The sequence below is a fragment of the Theobroma cacao genome, chromosome 4, assembly GCF_000208745.1.
Source record: "Theobroma cacao cultivar B97-61/B2 chromosome 4, Criollo_cocoa_genome_V2, whole genome shotgun sequence".
Lineage (NCBI taxonomy): Eukaryota > Viridiplantae > Streptophyta > Magnoliopsida > Malvales > Malvaceae > Theobroma > Theobroma cacao.
In genome coordinates, this window is record NC_030853.1 from 29,180,146 (window position 1) to 29,201,067 (window position 20,922).

At 36.7% G+C, this 20,922-nt stretch overlaps 3 protein-coding genes and 2 pseudogenes across 3 annotated transcripts; 2 read left to right on the forward strand and 3 right to left on the reverse strand.

Moving 5' to 3' along the window:
* Nucleotides 4,303-5,501, reverse strand: LOC18603220. Its single transcript, XM_018119245.1, has one exon. The coding sequence runs from the start codon at nucleotides 5,233-5,235 to the stop codon at nucleotides 4,651-4,653; it is 585 nt and encodes a 194-aa protein (XP_017974734.1). The 5' UTR covers nucleotides 5,236-5,501; the 3' UTR covers nucleotides 4,303-4,650.
* LOC18603221 (glutathione transferase GST 23) lies at nucleotides 8,634-9,805 on the forward strand. The gene is made up of 2 exons (XM_007035058.2): nucleotides 8,634-9,130; nucleotides 9,248-9,805. The coding sequence occupies exons 1-2, from the start codon at nucleotides 8,750-8,752 to the stop codon at nucleotides 9,587-9,589; spliced, it is 723 nt and encodes a 240-aa protein (XP_007035120.2). The 5' UTR covers nucleotides 8,634-8,749; the 3' UTR covers nucleotides 9,590-9,805.
* On the forward strand, nucleotides 10,273-11,345 carry LOC18603222 (probable glutathione S-transferase). Its single transcript, XM_018120148.1, has 2 exons — nucleotides 10,273-10,756; nucleotides 10,847-11,345. The coding sequence occupies exons 1-2, from the start codon at nucleotides 10,442-10,444 to the stop codon at nucleotides 11,207-11,209; spliced, it is 678 nt and encodes a 225-aa protein (XP_017975637.1). The 5' UTR covers nucleotides 10,273-10,441; the 3' UTR covers nucleotides 11,210-11,345.
* Nucleotides 12,903-16,259, reverse strand: LOC18603224 (annotated as a pseudogene).
* LOC18603226 lies at nucleotides 16,636-18,712 on the reverse strand (annotated as a pseudogene).

The following is a 20,922-nucleotide window of genomic DNA, read 5'->3' on the forward strand; positions in this document are numbered from 1 at the left end:
AACAAGTCTCCACCTTAGGCTTGAATTCACAAAGCTCCACCTTACGAACCAATCTCTGTCGACACCGCCACTGCCCCAAAGGGCCTCAAGCACTACAAACACCGATCAAGTCCAAGCAAAGCTTGAACTTTATCCCAGAAACTGGCTTAGTTAGCATATCTGCCGGATTTTCATCTGTAGCTATTTTCTTTACTACAATTTCACCCTTAGAAATAATCTCTCGAACGAAGTTACACTTGACTTGGATATGTTTGGTTCTCTCATGAAACATCTGATTTTTAGTCAAATGTATAGCACTTTGACTATCACAAAACACAACTGTTTGTGTTTGTTCAAAACCAAGATCACTAACCAAGCCTTTAAGCCACAAAGCCTCCTTCACTGCCTCGGTCACAGCCATATATTCAGCTTCAGTTGTAGACAAAGCAAAGGTTGATTGAAGAACTGCTTTCCAACTGATTGCAGATCCTGAGAGAGTGAACACATACCCCGTTTGAGATCTTCTACTATCTAGATCACCAGCAAAATCTGATTTGGAGAAGCCAACCACATTACGACTAATGTTTGCACCTCCTTCACACACTAAGCCAACTTCAATAGTAACTTTAGGTGTTTTCACAAGCTCCCATGTTTGATCCCAGTGTAGAGACTCAATCTTCTTAGAAGACTCGACATATATAATTTTCTCATGATAAAAGTAAGGCTCTTCAATCTCTACTTCCACAAATAAAACATAAGAATCAAAATCACCATCAATACAAGTAATGCTTCGTTGAGATACCAATTCTTGTACCTCTTGCAATTCTTTCTGGATTTCACTATCATCTCGCACTGTCACAAGAGCATTGATTTCAAGCTCCACCTGCTTGCCAACTTCTTGGTCTGATGTGTTTGCAATTCTAGACTTTATCCCACAAAGTAATGCAGACTTGTCAAAGGTAACATCCCGACTCACCATAAACTTGGGGAACTTACAATCAGTACACCACAACCAATAACCCTTCACCCCATATGCATAGCCTAGGAATATGCACTCTGTCGCCCTCAACTCAAGTTTACCATCACTCACATGAACATGAACAGGACAACCAAATACTCTCAATATAAAATAATCAGCAGGCTTACCAGACCAAACTTCCTTGGGAGTCTTAAATTCAATTGCAGTTGATGGAGACCGATTTACCAAGTAACAAGCCTTGTTGATAGCTTCTGTCCAAAATACTTTGGTTAGGCCAACATTTGAGAACACGTATTTTGCTCTCTCCAAAAGTGTTTTCTTCATCAATTCTACAATATCGTTTTGATATGGTGTTTTGTCGACAGTGCGATGTCTAACGATTTTCTCATTCTTGTAGAATAGACCAAACTCACATTTGCAAAATTTCAAACCTTTGTTTGTTCGAAAGCTCTCGATCCTTTTCTTAGTCTGCTTCTCGATCAATACCTTCCAATGCAAAAAGGTGGTTAACACTTCACTCATAGCCTTTAGAAGATACGTCCACACCTTTCTTGAAAAATCATCAATAAAGATCCACATGTATAATGATCCACCTTTTGATACCACCGGAGAAGGATCCCACAAATCTAAATAGATGTAGTTTACTGTACCCCTGGTTTGATGAGTTTTAGTGCTAAATTTCACTCTATGTTGCTCACAGAAATCTAGCTTTCCACTCTTTTGACCACACAGCAAACTATGCTTACTTAGTTTTCTAATCCCTCTCTCGCTCATATGACCAAATCTCATATTCCATAAACGTGTTACATCATCTTCAGGATCATTAGATGAGACCACAGAAACAGTTTCAATGACCGTGTTTCCCACTAGACAATAAAGGTCACCGGATAACTTGCCCTTCATGATAGTTAAGGCTCCTTTAGATACATTCAAGACACCATCTTGGCCACTATATTTGTAGCCCTTCTTATCTAACAAACTCAAGGATATTAAATTCTTTTTCATGTCAGGGACATGTTTTACCTCAAGTGTTCTTACCATACCATCAAACATCTTGATTCTAATTGTGCCAATTCCAACAACTGAGAGAGAGAAATCATCTCCTAATTGTACAGTGCCCATATTAACAGATTGATAAGTTGTAAACCAATCACGCCTAGGACATATATGAAAGCAACAAGCCGAATCCAAGATCCATGTATCCATCAGGTTACAATTAGTAATTGCAAGAACATTATCAGTTTCCTCAAAAGTATCAAAGTCATCTCCAACCACGTTTGCAGTATTCTCAGACTTATTAAACTTTTCATCATCCTTGAATTTGATACAGTCTTGACGAAAATGCCCTTTCTGACCACAATTCCAGCAAGTTTTCCCTTTTGCTCTAGATTTACCTTTTCTGTCTAAGCCTTTCTCTTTACCTCTACCTCTATTTACAACCAAACCTTCTGCTTGATTTTCATTCCGAATACCACCAACTTTCTTCTTTAATTCCTTGGAATTTAAAGATGCCCTTACATCCTCGAAAGTGAGAGTGTCTCGGCCGTAAAGCATAGTATCCACGAAGTTTTCTTACGATGGAGGCAAAGAACATAAAAGAATTAGGGCTAAGTCTTCATCCTCAATTTTAACATCGATATTCTTTAAATCAAGAATAACTCTATTAAATTCATCAATGTGGGTATTAACGGACGTACCTTCACTCATTTTGAGAGTATACAATCGTTGCTTCATATAAAGCCGATTCGTCAGGGACTTGGTCACATAAATACTTTCGAGTTTAAACCACACTGCAGCAGCAGATTCTTCATATGTGACTTCTCTTAGCACCTCATCAGACAAAGCAAGGAGAATAGCACTATGCGCTTTTTCCATAAGGTCATCTTTCTCACTATCAGATAAATTCGAGGGAAGATGTTCTTTTCCCTTCAGTGCCTTCAACAGTCCTTGTTGCACTAGCAATGCGCGCATCTTAACACGCCACAGGTTGAAATCGTTTCTTCCATTAAACTTTTCAATCTCATACTTGGTCGACGAAGTTGCCATAGCGAGATTCAGATTGACCCAAGACCTTGAAGCTCTGATACCAGTTTGTTGGGAAATTGCGGAATTGTCTCTAAAGAATTGCCCAAGATCTAACCCAATCAATAGAATAAAGAAAAAAAGAAATCAAGCACACCCACAAGAACACAAGAATTTACGTGGTTCAGTCTTTTGATGACCTACGTCCACAGGCACAGTAACAGAGAAAAATTCACTAAGAGGAAAAATCAGGAGATTACAAGAACAGTCTCAAACTCATAATCCTTATCCCACGTACACCTAAATCACTCTCTCTAAATCTATGTGATAATTATTCTTTAACCCATAGGGTCCTTTTATAGTATCAAATACAATAACCTTATCCTAATATAATTAGGAATCTTATCCTAATAGAATTAGGAATTGTTATTCTAATCTAACTAGATTTAAAGACTATTTTATAAGGTATACTAATTTAATTAGAATTAAACAATCCTAATTAAATCACAATTCAAGACTATCCTAACAGGTGCAGAGGTATTGTTCAGGACTCATGAGGGTATGTAGTTTGTATTTTGTTTGGACAACTAGGTGTACAGGACTCTAATTATGCGGAGATAATGGCCATTACATAGGCTCTGTGCATGCACCCCTCTTCACCCTATGCTGGTAAGCACCGACTTGTCATTGAGATTGACTCCATTGTGGCAACTACTTGGGTTGAGAAAGTGAATCATAGACCCTGGAATCTTAGGCATGTTTTAATGAGATAGACACACTTCGGGCTGCCCTGGGAGGATGGGTTATCCAGCACACTCTTCGTGAGGGGAACTCGTTTGTAGACATGCTTGCCAAATATGGTATTGACTGTGAGACAATGTTTACAACATGGTGGTAGCTTGTTTAGCCGCTTTGCTTTGATACGTGCATTCTTTTTTCCATATGATCACTTATTGCAAGCTTAGTCTATAATTGTGGTTTATGTATTACCAGCCTTTTGTAATGCCTTGTTTTGTGTTGCTGGTGTAATTGTACGAATGTGCTCTAATTGTATCTTCTCCTGCAATTTTACTGCATCATTACTGCCTTGAGCAGTTCAGATGTACTTCTACTGCCTAGGCCAATTTATTTAATGAAATCACCTTATTGGTTGAAAAAAAAATGAGGAGAATGAAGCACGAAGCTACGATATAAGCTATGATGCATATAATCGAAAAGAATATTCGAATCTTATTTGTTGAATAGATGATTATATATTTAGTATTGAGTTAAATGCTCGGATTTAGAAGGCATGATATCAAATGCTGAAGAAAACATGACTGGTACAAGCATAGATGTTTCATTTTTTTATCAGAAAATGCACAACCAAACATTTATTGTATCACTCCAAAGGAAAAAAATGGAAAAACAAAATCAGACATCCCTGTATGAGTAGGAAAGAACAGGAATACAAATCTGCAGAAAATTTTCACACAATTATCCAATCTATACAATGATCAAAACCCATTTAGTATAAAACAGAAACTCTGTCCACTCATAAAATAAAAGGAAGAGAAAAAAAAAAAAGGGAATCAGTAACCAAAACCTGCAAAGCTCCAATGTATATATCACTTTCATGTTTTGCATTTAAAAAGAAGAAAACATGAAAGCTAAAAAAGATGAAAATGGATTCATGCACTTCTGGCCAACATCTCCTGGAAATCAAGATCACTCCTTTCCTTCTCAAGCTTTCTGTCTTCATGAAACTTGTCTATGAACTCGTCTGCTCTTTCATCCACTCCCCTTAGATGGGGTGATCTCGCAACAATAGCATTCCATTCATCTTCAATACTATAAACACTGCTCTCGTCTTCTTTGCCTTTGCTTCGCAAAGGCTTGTCACCGACCACTTCATTTCGTCTGCTCGACTCCGCCTGTGGTTCAACATGCTTTGCTTGCATTGACATAGGCTCTGCATAGAGCTGGTCTATATATATAACCTTACGGTTCTTGTGAAGCTGGTTTTGGTAGTGTTGGTAATGGTAGAGGTGGTTGTATTCATACCGGCGAGGACGGCTGGAGGAATACTTTGAAAGAAAGCATTTCCTGAGAGGTGCAAAGAGACGAAGCGTGCAGAACTCAAGGAAACGATGACTTGCTGCTTTGATGGAACTTGGGACGTGGAAGTTGTGGAGTTTCGATCTGACTTTGTTCGTGAAACTCCTCCAGGCCTTTCTGGCTGGTTTCAGCTTCTTTGTTAGGTTCAAAGGAGGCATCAGAAATGTTAGGTTGTTTTGTTCAGCAATTAAGGCGTCTTTGAAAGGTGAGGCTGACCGAGTTTTTCTGAACTTGAAAGAAGATTTATAAATGAAGACTTTTGCACAGGCAGGCAATCAATGTACCATGGAAGAAGCTTTGATTCTCCTTTTCCTCTATTTGGGTGGCGTGAAATGTCCTCTCTTTTGCTTTATATTTGCTGGAATGCCACTTTTCAAGTGTGGGAGCCAAAGGAATTGAGTTGGCTTACGTTTCTTTAGAATGGCATAGCAGCAATTGTAGCCAAAATGAATGTATTTTCTTGGTCAATCAGTCTTTGAACTTTCGGCAAATTTGGAGGCCAGACTTGGGAGGGCAACCTTGGGTCCTAAGTTTTGTGTGAATATTGGTTGAAAGCGATCTCTTTCAAAACCGCACCAATTCTTTATATGTTTAGTGGAATGCCACTTTAAATTGGGATGGTTTGTGGGCTCCAGTTTTCGTGGAGTAAGAGGATAATGACTGCATGTGATTGGTGATTGACTCTGAGGTTAGAGTTAGACGAACTATACCAGAGTAAAAAAGATTGGAATCTCCTAGATTGTTTGAAAAAGTATAGGAAATTCATAGGTTGTCAAGCCAAAAGGCCATGATTTTTTCCCACAACCCTTTTCTCTTCTTCACAAATCTTATTGCAAGTTTACACTATCAAGGTAAGAAGTTGGATTCATGGTTGTAAACCACAGTCAACAAGAAATTCTTCCGAGCTGACACTTTATCAGATATGTATGGATGGATTCTATGGAAATAGAGTAACAGAAAAGGTGAGCCTAGAGCTAACCGACTCACTTTGTGAAGTTTGCCCTTGCTGGAAGCAACATGATCATTTGTTTGATTTGATAATCATTGTTAATCTTTTTGTGAATTCATGGTAAATGATCGTAAATAAGTAATTTTAATATTTAATTTTTTATTTAATATTTAATATATTTTTAATTTTATTTTATTTAGACGATAAGTAAATATAAGTTAAGAATTTACTTTTTTATATTTCAAGAAAGTCTAACATAGATTTCTTAGACTTTAAAAAACTTTAAAATAAAATATTTTTTATTTTAATTTAATTTACTTGCACTCTAATTTTAGATCAAGTAAGATTAAGTTATTATAATCATAATACATTTAGGTTTAATTTTTAGATAACATATTTTTTTGAATTATTAAATACTATTATATTTTTAAAAAAATTTTGAGCGTAAGATTTTGCATTTGCAACTTAATTGTTAATTTTAAAAACTCCATTGAGTATTAATTTTTATTTTCACATTAACTCACTGTGTCAGTAAAAAAAGAAAGATAAGATTGTTTAATTAGAAAATTTAAAAAGTTATTAGCACCAACCATTCTTCATTTCTTTTTTTCAACCACTAATGCAAACAATTAGAGTAAAAAGATCTCCACAATCTTGCTGCTGTAAGCCATTATTCCAATCAACAGACAACACCCTGGGCGGCCAACAGTCTGCCTTGCTGTGGTAGGTTTTTATTTGTTAACAGCACAAAGCCCCACCAACTCAATAATTAGATAAGGAAAGGGATAAGACAAAGCCAGATATTCCGGTTGGACTTAATGAATTTTTCCATGCAGTTTTTTCCAGGACTTGTGGATTAGATAAGCTCCTTCCTTGACCCTGTTAGCTTTTGGATGACCACTGCAAACTTTGATTAGTAAGTTTATTTGTTTATAATTAACGAAAATGACCCACCATGGCAGTTGTTGACCCCAATCCATGAGGTTCAGTTCTGTGCTCAAGCAGCCTGCATTCAATCAGATAAGGAGCTAGTACTGGAGTTTACCTACAAGGACCTTTTTCTTGTCATAAAAATGGCATCCAAAAATACTATGGGGGGGGGGGGGGGAAGCCTGTAAGGTCAACTGTTTATCAAAAAGGAAGAGCGAATCTTGTTGAAATGGAGCAATACAGGCTCGAACTTTGACACTGATAAAGACCTTCCATGTCCCAACCATGTGTGATGTCTGCTGTGCTAATTTCATTTGTTTATTTGGGTCCCTCTATGGCTCTCCACAACTTTGTTATGAATGGTAAGGGGGACTTGGGACTTGCCTTTCCAACTTGTAAAGATTGCAAATAACTTGTCGCTTTTGCTAAGGAAAGCATCACTCATTCTCATTCAACCTTTGCTTTACAGCTCATGGAAAAATCTTTGTAAGTTATGATCATTCTGGTACAGTGGTACCATAGCAATAGAATCCTAAAGCTGAAACTCGTATCTAGCTAGCTAGATGACCCCTTTCCCACCCTTTCCTTCTAGGATTGGAAACCTCTTCAGTTTTAATCCTATGTCCACTTAGAAATTTAATTGGTTTATTTGATAATTTTTTTTGAGATTATTTCATCCTTTAATTTATTTTTTTTCTTTTCTAATCAAGATATTTTTCTTTATCTTTTGATGAACGAAATTAAAAAAAAAATAGTATTTAAAAAAATACACAAAATAAAGTATCAAATATAGACGACATTGATCTATATTTTTTGTACCACAACCTCAGAAAATGAAATTAGACATTCAACTTAAGTCCTTCCAATCCCAATTTCCATACCTTATGCTGCAGTGTTTGTTTGATTTGGACTTTGCTATGTACCGCAGCAGGAGAAACATGTTCTTGCAATTTTATAATGTCAAAAAACAAAATTTTTGGGCCATAACCCATAAGTGATCCTTCACTAGTTTCAATTGTAAATCCATGGAGCGATTGTGGGCTGGGCTTTAAGCGGGGTTCAGTGCTGGTCCAAAATTGAGTTTGGACTGTTTATTAGGTAGTATTTTTTTTATAAAAAAAAAGCGCCTATTTCTATTATTTGTTTCTTTAAAAATTGGTATAAAAATTAAATAAATGTAAATAATTAAAAATTAAAATTATATTTGATTAAAAAGAATTAATAATTTTAGATAACACTGATTTCGAGAGAGTAAAATGAGTATTTGTTATTCATGAAATAAAACTTTTAGTTTCTAAAATTTTCCAAGAATATTAGCATGTAGTTTTGTACCTAGATGCAACTTCTAATTTTTTTTTTTAATTTTAAGAGTAAAAATAATTAATAAAAGTATAATAATCAAATAAACCTAACCTTTTCAAATCATGTTATTCTTTATATTTTTAATTAATTAAAATTTCTTTCTTTAAAAAATAAATTATAAAAAAATAAAATTTACACTATACTCTCTAAACACGAAAATCATCATCAATCATTAAATCAAATATAATCTTCCAGTTGAAGTCACTCTTGAAATATTGCCCTGCTAAGTTGAGTTATACGTCATGCATGACGTTGGTTTCTTCTCAGGATTGAGTCATGCATAACCTAATAAACTTCTACTTAGACTAGTCTCAAAAGTGGATAAGTCTCCTTAGGAGCTTTGATGCGACAGCGATTGGTTGCCGGCCTGTGGCCAAGTTCCATTTTATCAAAAAAGTGCCAATGTTCCATCACGGTATTCAATTTGTATAATGGGAATGGCTTATATAAATACAAAAAACCAGCTAGGAGCCTGTAAACAAGAGCAAGAAATTCTTATGGCAACCGAAGAGGTGAAACTTTTGGGATTCTGGGTTAGCCCATTTGTGTTTAGGGTCGAATGGGCACTGAAAATCAAGGGTGTTAAGTACGAGTACATCGAAGAAGATATCTTTAATAAGAGCACCTTGCTTATGGAATTGAACCCAGTTCGTAAGAAGGTCCCGGTGCTGGTTCATGATGGGAAAGTGATTGCAGAATCCTTTGTTATTCTTGAGTATATTGATGAAACATGGAAGCAAAATCCATTGCTGCCTCAAGATCCTTACCAAAGAGCACTGGCTAGATTTTGGGCTAAATTTGCTGAAGAGAAGGTACCAATTACTTTTAACATTATTGTTATATTAATCTTGGCATATATAAGAATTTCTTTTTCTTTTTCTTTTTGTCTTTCTGTCAATTTTAATACATTTATTTGCATGGAAATATAGATTTTGGAAGGTGCCTGGAATGCTTTGTGCTCCCAAGGAGAGGAAAAGCAAAAGGCTTTGCGACAAACCATAGAAGCCATGGAGAAAATAGAGGGAGAACTTGAAGGGAAGCAGCAGTTCTTTGGAGGGGAGAGCGTTGGGTATTTGGACATTATATTGGGTTGGATCTCTTACTGGCTTCCAGTATGGGAAGAAGTTGGATCCATGGAAATTCTGAACCCAATCAAATTTCCAGCCATCACTGCCTGGATCAACAGGTTCCTGAATCATCCAGTGATCAAAGACAAACTACCACCAACCGATAAGATGCTTGTTTATTTCCACCAGCGCAGCGAAGCATAAGCTTCTACATCTCAAGGGTGGATTAGTGTTTAACTAATCCTCTTGTCAAATGTTATATGTTTTGTAGTTTAATAAAATCTCTTGCTTTGAAAAGAGATTTTGAAGGGTGATAAATATTAGGATGTGATTTTGTAACTAGATGCAACTTCTAATTTTATTTTATTTTTGTACTTTTAAGAGTAATAAAAGTATAATACTCAAATAAGCCTAACCTTTTCAAATTTATGTTGTTCTTTTATTTTTAATTAATTAATTGGAAAGAGAAATCCTTTTTTTTTATTTGGAAAATAAGAATTTGAATTTTATTCTTTTTAGGTATGAAAATCATACATCAATCTCCAAATCTTGACTTAAATGTGAGATTCCTTCTACAGAATAGTCTTTCCTGTTGGCATTATTCTTGATATTTTTCCCTGTAAGTTGCTCATCAGTCATGCATGACGTTGGTTTCTCCTTTATTGACTCATGCATAACCTACTAAACTACTACTATAAATTGTATTAGACTTAGTCTCAGAGTGAATAGGCTTCCTTTGATTATTTTGGATTTTAGCCACTCATATTCAAATGAAACTTTGACAAAATAATGCCATACGTAACGGATTTCAAACCAATGTCAGGAAGTTGTGATTTGGATTTTACCTACCCATTCTAGATTTCACCATTGTAGATTAAAAAATATATATATAGACAAGGAGCTTTGATGCCAGATTGATTGATTGCTGCCACTGGGCAAGTGCCATTTTGTCAGAATATGCCATGTCCCATCGTCGTATTCAATTTGTATACTAGCAATGGTATGGATAAATGCAAGTACCAGTGAGGAGCTTGTAACCAAAATCAAGAAATTCTTATGGCAACCGAAGAGGTGAAGCTTTTGGGGTTCTGGGTTAGCCCACCTGTGTTTAGGGTCAAATGGGCGTTGGAAATCAAGGGTGTTAAGTACGAGTACATAGAAGAAGACATCTTTAATAAGAGCACCTTGCTCATGGAACTGAACCCAGTTCATAAGAAGGTCCCGGTGCTGGTTCATGATGGGAAAGCGATTGCAGAATCCTTTGTTATTCTTGAATATATTGATGAAACATGGAAGCAAAATCCATTGCTGCCTCAAGATCCTTACCAAAGAGCACTGGCTAGATTTTGGGCTAAATTTGCTGAAGAGAAGGTACCGATTACTTCTAGCATTATTGTTTTTATTAATCTTTTTTGTTTTCTTCATCTCAATTTTAACACATTTATTTGCATCGAAATATAGATTTTGAGAGGTGCATGGAATGCTTTGTGCTCCCAAGGAGAAGAAAAGCAAAAGGCTTTGGAACAAACCATAGAAGCCATGGAGAAAATAGAGGGAGAACTTGAAGGGAAGGAGCAGTTCTTTGGAGGGGAGAGCGTTGGGTATTTGGACATTATATTGGGTTGGATCTCTTACTGCCTTCCAGTATGGGAAGAAGTTGGATCCATGCAAATTCTGAACCCACTTAAATTTCCAGCCATCACTGCCTGGATCAATAGGTTCCTGAATCATCCTGTGGTCAAAGACAAACTACCACCAACTGATCAGATGCTTGTTTATTTCCACCAGCGCAGCAAAGCATTAGCTTCTACATCTCATGGGTGATTGGGGTTTAACTAATCCTGTTGCCCAATGTTATATGTTTTGTAGGCTTCTGGATTATGATTTTGTTGTTTAATAAAATCTCTTGCTTTCAAAAAGAGCGTTTGAAGAGTAATAAATACGAGTAGCTGTTGAAGAAGCTGTGCACAACAAGTATTTGATGAAATGCTCAGCTTGCTAAACCAGAAACAGAGCAGAGAATGGAAAAAACAAAAAGTACGTTACTTGTCCTTGCATTGAGGTTCTTTTATACAAAGCAAATGACATGATTAGTCATTGGTTTAGTTACTTAACATATAATACTTACAAATTTCCATAAAACTGGGAACGAGCTAAGCTAACGTATCAAAAAGGCTTTAGAAATCCATTTCAGCAGGTCTGGCATGAAGTATGGCAGTGCAGAAAAGTATCCCATGCCGTCTTCAGTACTTTAACACAAAAAAAGAAAAAAAGAAACTTTTTGCACCAAGGGAGTTCGTCATTAGATCGGTAGAGCCTTGACTTCAACAGTAACAAACTGTAATGATGTTGTCATTGAAGTTGCTGGGTTTGGTTCTATTATAGCAGAATGTTCTCTCTTTGATCTTCTGAATATGTGAACTCCACTTTCATCCTAGGAAAAATGGAACCTAGGGATCTACAAACTAAAACAACTTGGATGGCTTTAAAGATCCGGTCGGCATGGTGGTTCAAAGCAAAAGTGCCTCATGTTATTTTCATTTTTGATGACTTTGTCACCAATCCTACTTGTGCTTGTCATCAGTAAAACTCCAAGAACAGGATAAAAAAGGCCACATGATCTACCCCTTCTCCTGGCTAATTCAGATTTAACGTGGATGGCTGGGAATCTAGACCTGCTAGTATTGTAGGTTGCTACTGATCACGATGGAAATGTTCAAGGTTAGTACTCAAAATCCACTGGTAGTGCAGATTCTAACCGCGTTGAGTTGCTTGCACTTCTACTTGTCTAATTCACATCTTTTTTCTTTTGAATATTAAAATCTGAAGAACATCAAGCTAATTCACATCTTTTAATTATTGAAAGTGATTCCCTTAATGCTGTTCTTTGAGCAACAGATCTTTCTGCTGCCTTGGCGATTGCAGAACTTTTCTAACCATGTTGTTTTATTAAGAAATCAAATTGGTCAGGTTGATATACTTTATCATGTACCTAGAGAGAGCAATTCAATGGCAGATAAGTTTTCAAAGGCAGATTAATACGTATCAAGAATTTGGTAGCTTGGGTTTGAGTCTAGAATTGTTTTATTTACTTGATGTAGCCACAGTTTGATGTTTCAATTCTTATGCTGACTGCTTTTCTGGGATGGTATTCTGTAGCAAGTACTCACTTCTCGGTGAATTGTTTGATTATGTTGTCAAGGTGCTTGGTGAATGCTTCTTAGAAACTCTTTGCTGCTTCTTGCAATTTGATGATCTTTGTGGGCTTTTGATGAAGCTGCAGGCTGTTATTTTCTTATTTAATCATTTAAGGATTTATGTTTTGGATCATTTGTAAGGATTGGATTGCCAACTTAGGTTTTGTTGGCCTATCATTTTGTTGAAGTTTGTACTTGAACTCGTCATTAATAAAACTTCTTATTCCATAAAAACAAGGTACAGAATTATTCCAGTCTTCAACTTCATGCCCACTAGGGCTTTTTATTCTTTATTTTAAACTTTAAATAACATCCAAAAACAGGGTAGCCTCCCTGAAGCTTTAATCACTCTGGTGCTGTGACCCAGAAAAGGGCCAAAACAGAGAGATCTCCTGCCTACTCTCCTTCAATCTCCTTGCATCCTCCCTGGAGATATCATAAGAGTTCGCCAACACACCTAGTGGCATGGCCTCGAAAGCTGAGAAACATCCAGCAATCTGGCTGATCTGCGCGTTGGCTTCTTCAACACCGCAATCCATTCCAATCCAATCCTTGAATGCCTGCCTTCTTCAACACCGCAAAGTTTTGGGGTACAACTATCATCTGACCCTCTTCAACCTGGTCATCAAATACGGTGTCCCCATTTTCTCTCACAATTTGGAACCGGCCATTACCTCTAGTAATGTGAACAATGCTGTGTGGATTAACGTTCCAGTAAGGAGCGTAGAAAGCATTCTGTGCAGTCATTTTAAACAATGATCATTAATCTTTTAAAGTCAAGGAAGAAAAGCCTTGTCCAGTTGTCCTGGAAGATTTAATCTCAGAATTCAATATGCAACACTAGTATAAAATAGTCCTTACCCTGTAAAGGACTCCTTTCTCAGCACTGAGTTGGAGGTATTGGAGGATAGGGAGGCTATAGCTGTTTACTGTGGAGATGCGTCCGCCGCGTGGGTTGAATATATCAGCGAGTGATGGATTATTAACCTGGAATTTTAGCCTCATTGTGCAGAATGTTTCCTGTAAGTAAGTTGTTGGAACTTCCTCTACCTTTCTTCCTTGTCGTCCTTGTTCTCTTTTTTCTCTTCTTTGTCCTCTCTCCTGTTCTTGTTCTTGTTCTTGCCCTTCTTCTTCCTCTTCATTTCCTTCTTGTCTCTGTTCTTCCTCTTCGCTCTGTGGGCTTACAACATCAAACTCACGCTGACATTTGACAATGGCTCCCCTGTTATCTTTTTGATTCTGCAGCTTTCTTACTAGCTTGGAGTCAATGCCGAAAACCTGTGCCAGGATCTGCTCCTCAAAGCCATTGAAGATATTGTTTCCACTGCTCTCTCCCCGTTCGTGTTCCTGTTACTAGCCTCTGGCGTCGGCCTTGGCTTTGGCTCTGATATCTGCTTTGACTCTGACTCTGACCTCCCCTTACTAATTCTTCTTGTGGGTTCCCAGCAAGGAAGAATTTCTAAACACAAAAATCAGATAAAAAGTTTACAAAAATGTTCAAGAAATTACAACATGAAGTCGGATACATAAGCTAGCGGGTGGTTTTTGTTTCTTACCCTGAAGTTTAGATCAAGCTGGTTGGCCGCATTGGCAACGTCAACAAGTGAGACCAAAACGAGCGGGGATTCCCCATTGTTGTAATCCAGTGTGCTACTCCAGCCGGTAAGGCAATGACCTCACTCTCCTTGATCTGTCGAATCCTTTGATGCTGATCATTGTAGCTCTGTTGCCTACCCCGTTGAGATTGTGACTGCTCTGATCCTGATTGGTAAGTCTCAGGACAACCTGGGAAGACCGCTCCTTGAATACCCCTTCCTGCATTAACCACAACATAACAGAACTAACGATCCATTTTCATGTTCAAAGAAAAATATGTCCTTGCTAAAATTCATAATTGATAAAGAACATGCCTTGAACTACATAAATTAGTTGAGGAGCATTGTTGAATGCAGGCAAGAGGAGGCCTCTACGCTGGGTTTTATGGCGAATGGCTGCAACACCTGGCACACTGGAATTGGTTCTCGTTTTGGTCCCGGAACTCAGTGACGCCAGCCTCTGACCTGTACCTGTATTTGGGCTCGACAGCGTTCACGTTCTGGATTTGGCATTCAGTTCGGAAGCGCGGCTGGCGCTGCTGAGGCTGGCTTTGAATGTAGGCCGGTAAAACTGAGCAGAACAGACACTGAAAAGAAGAAGAAAACAAAGGCTAAGAGAGAACAAAGATGAGTAAGCCATACGGCATGAAGCGAATGGTGAGTGAAACTTTGCCTTGCTGAATGATGAAGACACTAACAGAAGGCTGGAATTTACAGGGGAAAAAAAAGTAGATTTAGCTTTGGGACGTGACGAAGGGTTTGGTGAAATAATTTGGTATTTAATGCATGCCAATGTGGCCTTATATCAAATCTCGTGGCTGCAAGACCCTAACTTGTTTACACATCAACAAGTATTCTGTTTCATACTTTTGTTACGTGATGATCATGCTAAAGAAAAGGCATAAAACTTGGTTTGTTTTGTACTGGGAAGATGTATCTAGCTTCGTCTGTGGACCTGATTTGGAAGCAGAGAGAATGTCAGTAAATTATCCTAGAAAAGAATATTTGCAGAGCATTTTGTTCTTGGTAATACATTGTTAATTCCATTGTTTCATCAGTTTATAGATTAATTTGATGGCGATGACCAAACGCCACTAACACATAGATAGGGGGGTAAAAGAAAAAAAGAAAAGGTTGAATAAGCAAAGGGGATATAGAGAATAAATTTATATATGAAATTGCAAAAAAGTTTTCATGAGTTTGGAATCCTTTGGTGGAATAATTTGGTTTTTTATGCATGTAATTTTGTTCATAGGTACGTACAATTTTTTTGTTTTATAAAATAGTCTAAATTATTTCACAAGTTGTAACTATGAATCTAAACGTGATTGGATGTAATATTAGTTTAGTGAATTTAATTTTTATATAATAATTTACAAAAAAAAATTAAATTTTTACATTTTTTAAATTTGTAATGTCGGTTTAATCATTAATTGTATTAAAATTTTGTATTTGATTGATGTTGAATTTGATGGTGTGAACTAATTGCATAATTTTTTATTACTGCATAAAAATTACAATTTTATGAAGAGTTATAGCCTTTGGATGTTACTAATGCAAATATGTATTACACACAAGTAATATTATCTCTGATTATCTTGGTATGGTTTAAGAATCATTGTCGCCCAAATCAAGCCTTTCCCTGAGAAGGAGCCTTGCCTCTTCCCTCGGGATACCATATGAAGCCATCCAGCACTGCCTCAGGCAAAGGCCTTGATAGCCGGGGCATTTCAGCATCAGCCTGCCACGTTCTTGACTGCTATCCACTTTGTTCCTTGGACGATTATGCTGGTTGCTTTAAACGGTTCTTTAAGTACCTTGAATTTTTGTTCTGTTTAGATTTTAGCTGGCGATTTGAGACTGCAATGAGCTCAGACTCGCCGTCATTGTAAGCCCAGTCCGGTAATCCACTGGTAAGGCATAGATATCACCCACCTGGAGTCGTTGAATGACTTCAAACTTGTGATGATGCTGGCCCTTTTGTTGTCCATTCTGGGACTGTGATTCTGCACAACTTGGGAAAATCGTTCCAAATTGCTCACAATTCACAATAATATGAAGCAATGAACGTGTAGGAGCCATGAACCTCATAAACTAGCTTATGAGAATTGGCGAATGAAGGCAACAGAAGGCCTTTGCTGTGAATTGTATAGCGGTGGGCAACAACACTACAAAGGCATATGTATGAGAATCAGCCAGGCTTTCTAATGCATATATATATATATATCTATATCGATGGAGATTAGATTTTTAGACAGAAAATTTGGTTTTATTTAACTCAGCTCGCTTACAAAACTTACATTGTTACGCACGTATAAATACATGCAAGTTACAGAAACTAAACTTCCATGCCCCCACAAAGGCTTTTTTTTTTAAAATTTTTTCTGATTCCAGATTTTACACTCTGAATTTTATTATTACTGCAGCTACATCCTCTACGAGAGCTAGCTTATTTCATTTACTGCTGTGACTCCTTCCTTGGGCTAAACAGAGACACCTCCTGCCTGTTCTGCTTCAGCCTCATCGCATCCTCCCTTGAGATACCAAACGAGCTCGCCAGCACGTCCACCGGTATTGACCTGAAAACTGAGACACGACCAGCAAACTGGCTAATCATGGGATTGGCGTTTGTCTTGAATGCTGTCCGCTCGAATCCTTGCCTGCCTGCCTTCTTCACCACAGCGTGATTCTGGGGTACGATGATTACCTGACGCTCCTCAACCTGGTCATCGAATATAGCGTTTCCATTTTCTGCTACAACTTGAATCCTTCCACTGCCCCTGGTGACGCATTGGTGTTCCAGTGAGGAGCGTAGAAAGCATTCTGCACATTTTAATGGAAAAGGAAAATCATTAATTATATAGATAGTAGTATTCTTTCAGATTATTAGTTATTAAGAGTTAGAGTTTTACCTGTTTTCTGAAATATATAGTCAATGACTCATGCTACCTTGTAAAGGACCCCTCTCTCAGCGCTGAGTTGGAGGAATTGGAGGACGGGGAGGTTATAGCTGTTAACGGTGGTGATGCGTCCAGCTCGAGGGTTAAAGACATCAGCAAAGGGAGAATCAGTCCAGTGTCTTAGCCTCATTGTGCAGAATGTTTCCTCTAAGCCGTTGCATGATCCACTCCCTCCCTTTCTTCCTTGTCGTCCTTCTTGTTTCCTGTTGCCTCGACCTTACTCTCTTCTTTCTCTTCTTTGTCCTCTCTCTTCTTGTCCCTCTTCTTCTTCTTCTTCTTCGCTTTCACTTCCTCGTTGCCTCTGCTCTTCCTCTACGCTTTGTGGGCTCGCAAACCGAAACTCATGCGCGACTTTAACGATGGCTCCCCTGTTATCTTTTTCATTCTGTATCTTCCTTGCTAGCCTGGTGTCAATTCGGAAAACCTCTGCCAAGAGCTGCTCTTTAAACGCACTTAAGAGATTATTTCCACCGCTCTCTTGCTGCTCTTCCTCCTGGCCTCTCCGGCTTCGGCCTTGGCTTTGAGTCTGACCTCCAGTTACTAACCCTTCTGGGGAGTTACCAGCAAGGAAGAATTTCTACATAAAAAAATCAAATAGAATTTTATAAAATGATCAAAAAGTTAAAAAATAAGAAATCAAATTATGCCACTGGTTTTAATTTTTTAACCTAAAGTTTTGATCGAGCTGGTTGGCCGTATTGCCAACATCAACAAGCGAGACCAAGACAAGCTGAGACGGTCCATTGTTGAAAATCCAGTGAACTACTCCAGCTGGCAAGGCACGGATATCACCCGTCTTCAACCGTCTGATCTTCTGGTGCTGATCCCAGGAACTCTGTTGCTTATCTCCTCCATGCTGTGACTGCTGTGATTGTGATTGGTACGTCTCAGGACAACCTGGGAAAACCGTCCCTTGAATAGCCTGGCCTGTATGTATTGAACATAGCAAACATGTTAGCAACATAACAAAGTAAAATACAGTAAAGTAGCAGAATTGTATAAGAAACAATATAGTAGACCTGAAACAACATAGATTAGCTGAGGAGCATTGGTAAATGAAGGTAATAAAAGGCCTTTGCGGTTGAATTTATGGCGAAGGAAGGCAACAGCAGCACACTGGAATTGTTCTTCATTTTGATCCCAGAACTCAGTGAGACCAGCCTCTGACTTATAACGGTACTTAGGTTCAAGAGCATTCAAGTTCTGGAGTTGGCATTGGTTTTTGTAGCGTTACCGAGGCTGCTGCTGCTTTTGTTGGCTCTGGCGTCGATTAGTGACTAGACCTATCTAAGCAAAGCAGCCATGGAAGAAAACAAGAAAGCAAAAGCTAAGAGAGAGCAAAGAAGAGTAATTAGCCATAGAGAGGGAAAGCGAATAAAGACTTTAAATTTGATTTGGTGAAGAATGGAGCTGATTGTGGTTGGTATTTATAGAGGGAAAAAGTGGGGTTAGGGTTTGGGACGTGGCGAAGGGCTTTGGTGAGTGTCTTGGTTTACATGCATGCGAAAATGCCTTCACATGCTTGCATGGCTGACGATGGCCTAACTCGTTTACACATAGTTTGGTTCTCTTGGCAACGTGGTGTTGATCTCTGAGAAAGTGAAAAGAGTTCAGGTGGTCTGTTACTGTTCGTGCTTTTGGAGTATTTCTTCGATGCCTTCGAGATGCATGAAGTTCAATGAAGCTACGGCTTAATGAGCTTGATGGGATTATTTGACAGAGCCGAAGTCTCATAACTTGGTAATGGTTTTTCTGATAACTGATGAACGTTTAAAGTGAAGTAAATATCTGGCTTCGCTGTCATGATGTCCCATACATGTGTTGTGAGAACAGAAATCTTCTATAAAACCATGTAATTCCATAGAATCTTTAAGTCAAAAAGGGATTATTTTATTTTTTTCACAAAAAAAAAATGACTCATCGGTAAGTTCAGGCTCTTTGGTCCACGTTTCTCATATCAGGAGCCAGGGATAAGAATAAAATATAAATAAAAATGCTTTTCACTTTAAAACTGAACAGGACAGTTACTACACGTTTGATTACAAAAATAAAATAGAATTACTATTATGTGTGAATAGAATAAAGTAAGAATAGAATAGAATAATTATTATTTTATTTGATATTATGAATGAAATAGAGCAGAAATTGCTATTATGACTTATTGCAGTATTTAATTGGTAGAAATAAGATTGAAATAAGAAAGGAATAAGTGATAAAATAATAAAAATACCCTTGATCATATTAACATTTATTTTCATTAAAAAATAAAATTATCCTTATTATCATTTAAATACAAATTTATCTCAAAAGGTAATTATCCATCATAATTATATTTTATCTTAATTACTAAAAATAATTATAACTTACTCACATATTTTTATAAATAGATAATTATTTAAAATATAATTTAATTATATTATATTTTATCCATCATAATCAATTAAATTTGTGTATAAATGTTTATTTTAGTCAATTCTTCACATATTATGAATCATTTACACTTGTGTTTAGAAAAAATATTGGAGAAGAAATATTTGAAAAAAAATGAAAAAAACTAGTAGAAATAGAAAATCATGTTTTTTGATATATTAAATAAATGTTTGTCTTTGAAATTAAAAAGATAATCTTCCATTTTTTTCTAAAAAAAAAAGAAGTTATGTCTTTTGACATATTAAATAGAAAATCATATCTTTGAAAATAGAAAGATGGCCTTCAATTTGTTCCTAAAAAAAATGTAAATTATGTCTTTTGATGTATTAAATACAAATTCATATTACCTTTTTAAAAAAAAATCATTTATTTGAACCCAACATGCAGTAAAATAGGGTAGAAATTACTATTATGATTTATTTTAATATTTAATTGGTGAGAATAACTTTGAAATAATCTAAAAATAAATGATAAAATGATGAAATTATCTTTTTTTATAATAAAATTTATTTTCATCAAAAACAAAATAAGATTCTATTTTCATTAGATATCAATAATTTATTATTAAATTATTAATATAAATTATTAATATTTTGAATTTATTATTAAATTATTGAATAATTTATTTTTAAATTAGTTGGATTTTTAATTTTAACAATTTGAATCATTTTTGTCTATTTGTATTTTTCATGTCTTAACCTTTTAATTTACATTTTCATTAAACATCAATAATTTATTATTAAATTATTTATATTAAATTAGTTATATAATTTTTACTTTCATTATTTTAGTATTTTTCTCTATTTGTATTTTTTATTTTTTAATCTTTTAATTTCTATTTTCATTAAAAATTCATAATTTATTAATTGATATATTTTTATTTTTTTCTCATCTTTCCTTTCTCTCTTCAGACGTTGGAGAGCTAATTTGACGTTGGCCTTGGCTATATCTAGCCGTTGAAGCACCGATCTGGCCACTAGAGCCACCACAGCGGAGGACGATAGCGGTTGTGGAGGAGGATGGTTGCAAACTTGCTGAGAGAGAGGGGAAGACAAGTGAGAGAGAGGGGAAGACCCACAGTTGAGATAGTGGCTGAGAGAGAGGAAGAAGACCGATTGAGAGAGGAGGGAAGATAGGGGAAAATCGACTGAGAGATGAGATGAAGACGGGGGAAGGTCGGCTGAGAGAGGAGATGTTTTTTGGGGGAAGGGCGACTGAAAGTGCTGAGGAAGATGAGGGAAAGAGAAAGAGAAAAAAAATTAAGTTTTATATAAAACAGAGTCATGATATTATGAATCAATTAAGGGTATTTTAATCAAATGATATTTTTAACTTATAGCATGTTTTGTTGGGGG

Bases quoted from the DNA above. Each gene is read 5' to 3' on its own strand.
- LOC18603220 (XM_018119245.1), bottom strand. From the start codon at position 5,235: ATGCCTCCTTTGAACCTAACAAAGAAGCTGAAACCAGCCAGAAAGGCC.
- LOC18603221 (XM_007035058.2), top strand. From the start codon at position 8,750: ATGGGAATGGCTTATATAAATACAAAAAACCAGCTAGGAGCCTGTAAA. The intron at 9,131-9,247 runs GTACCAATTACT...ATGGAAATATAG, and splicing joins CTAAATTTGCTGAAGAGAAG to ATTTTGGAAGGTGCCTGGAA.
- LOC18603222 (XM_018120148.1), top strand. From the start codon at position 10,442: ATGGCAACCGAAGAGGTGAAGCTTTTGGGGTTCTGGGTTAGCCCACCT. The intron at 10,757-10,846 runs GTACCGATTACT...ATCGAAATATAG, and splicing joins CTAAATTTGCTGAAGAGAAG to ATTTTGAGAGGTGCATGGAA.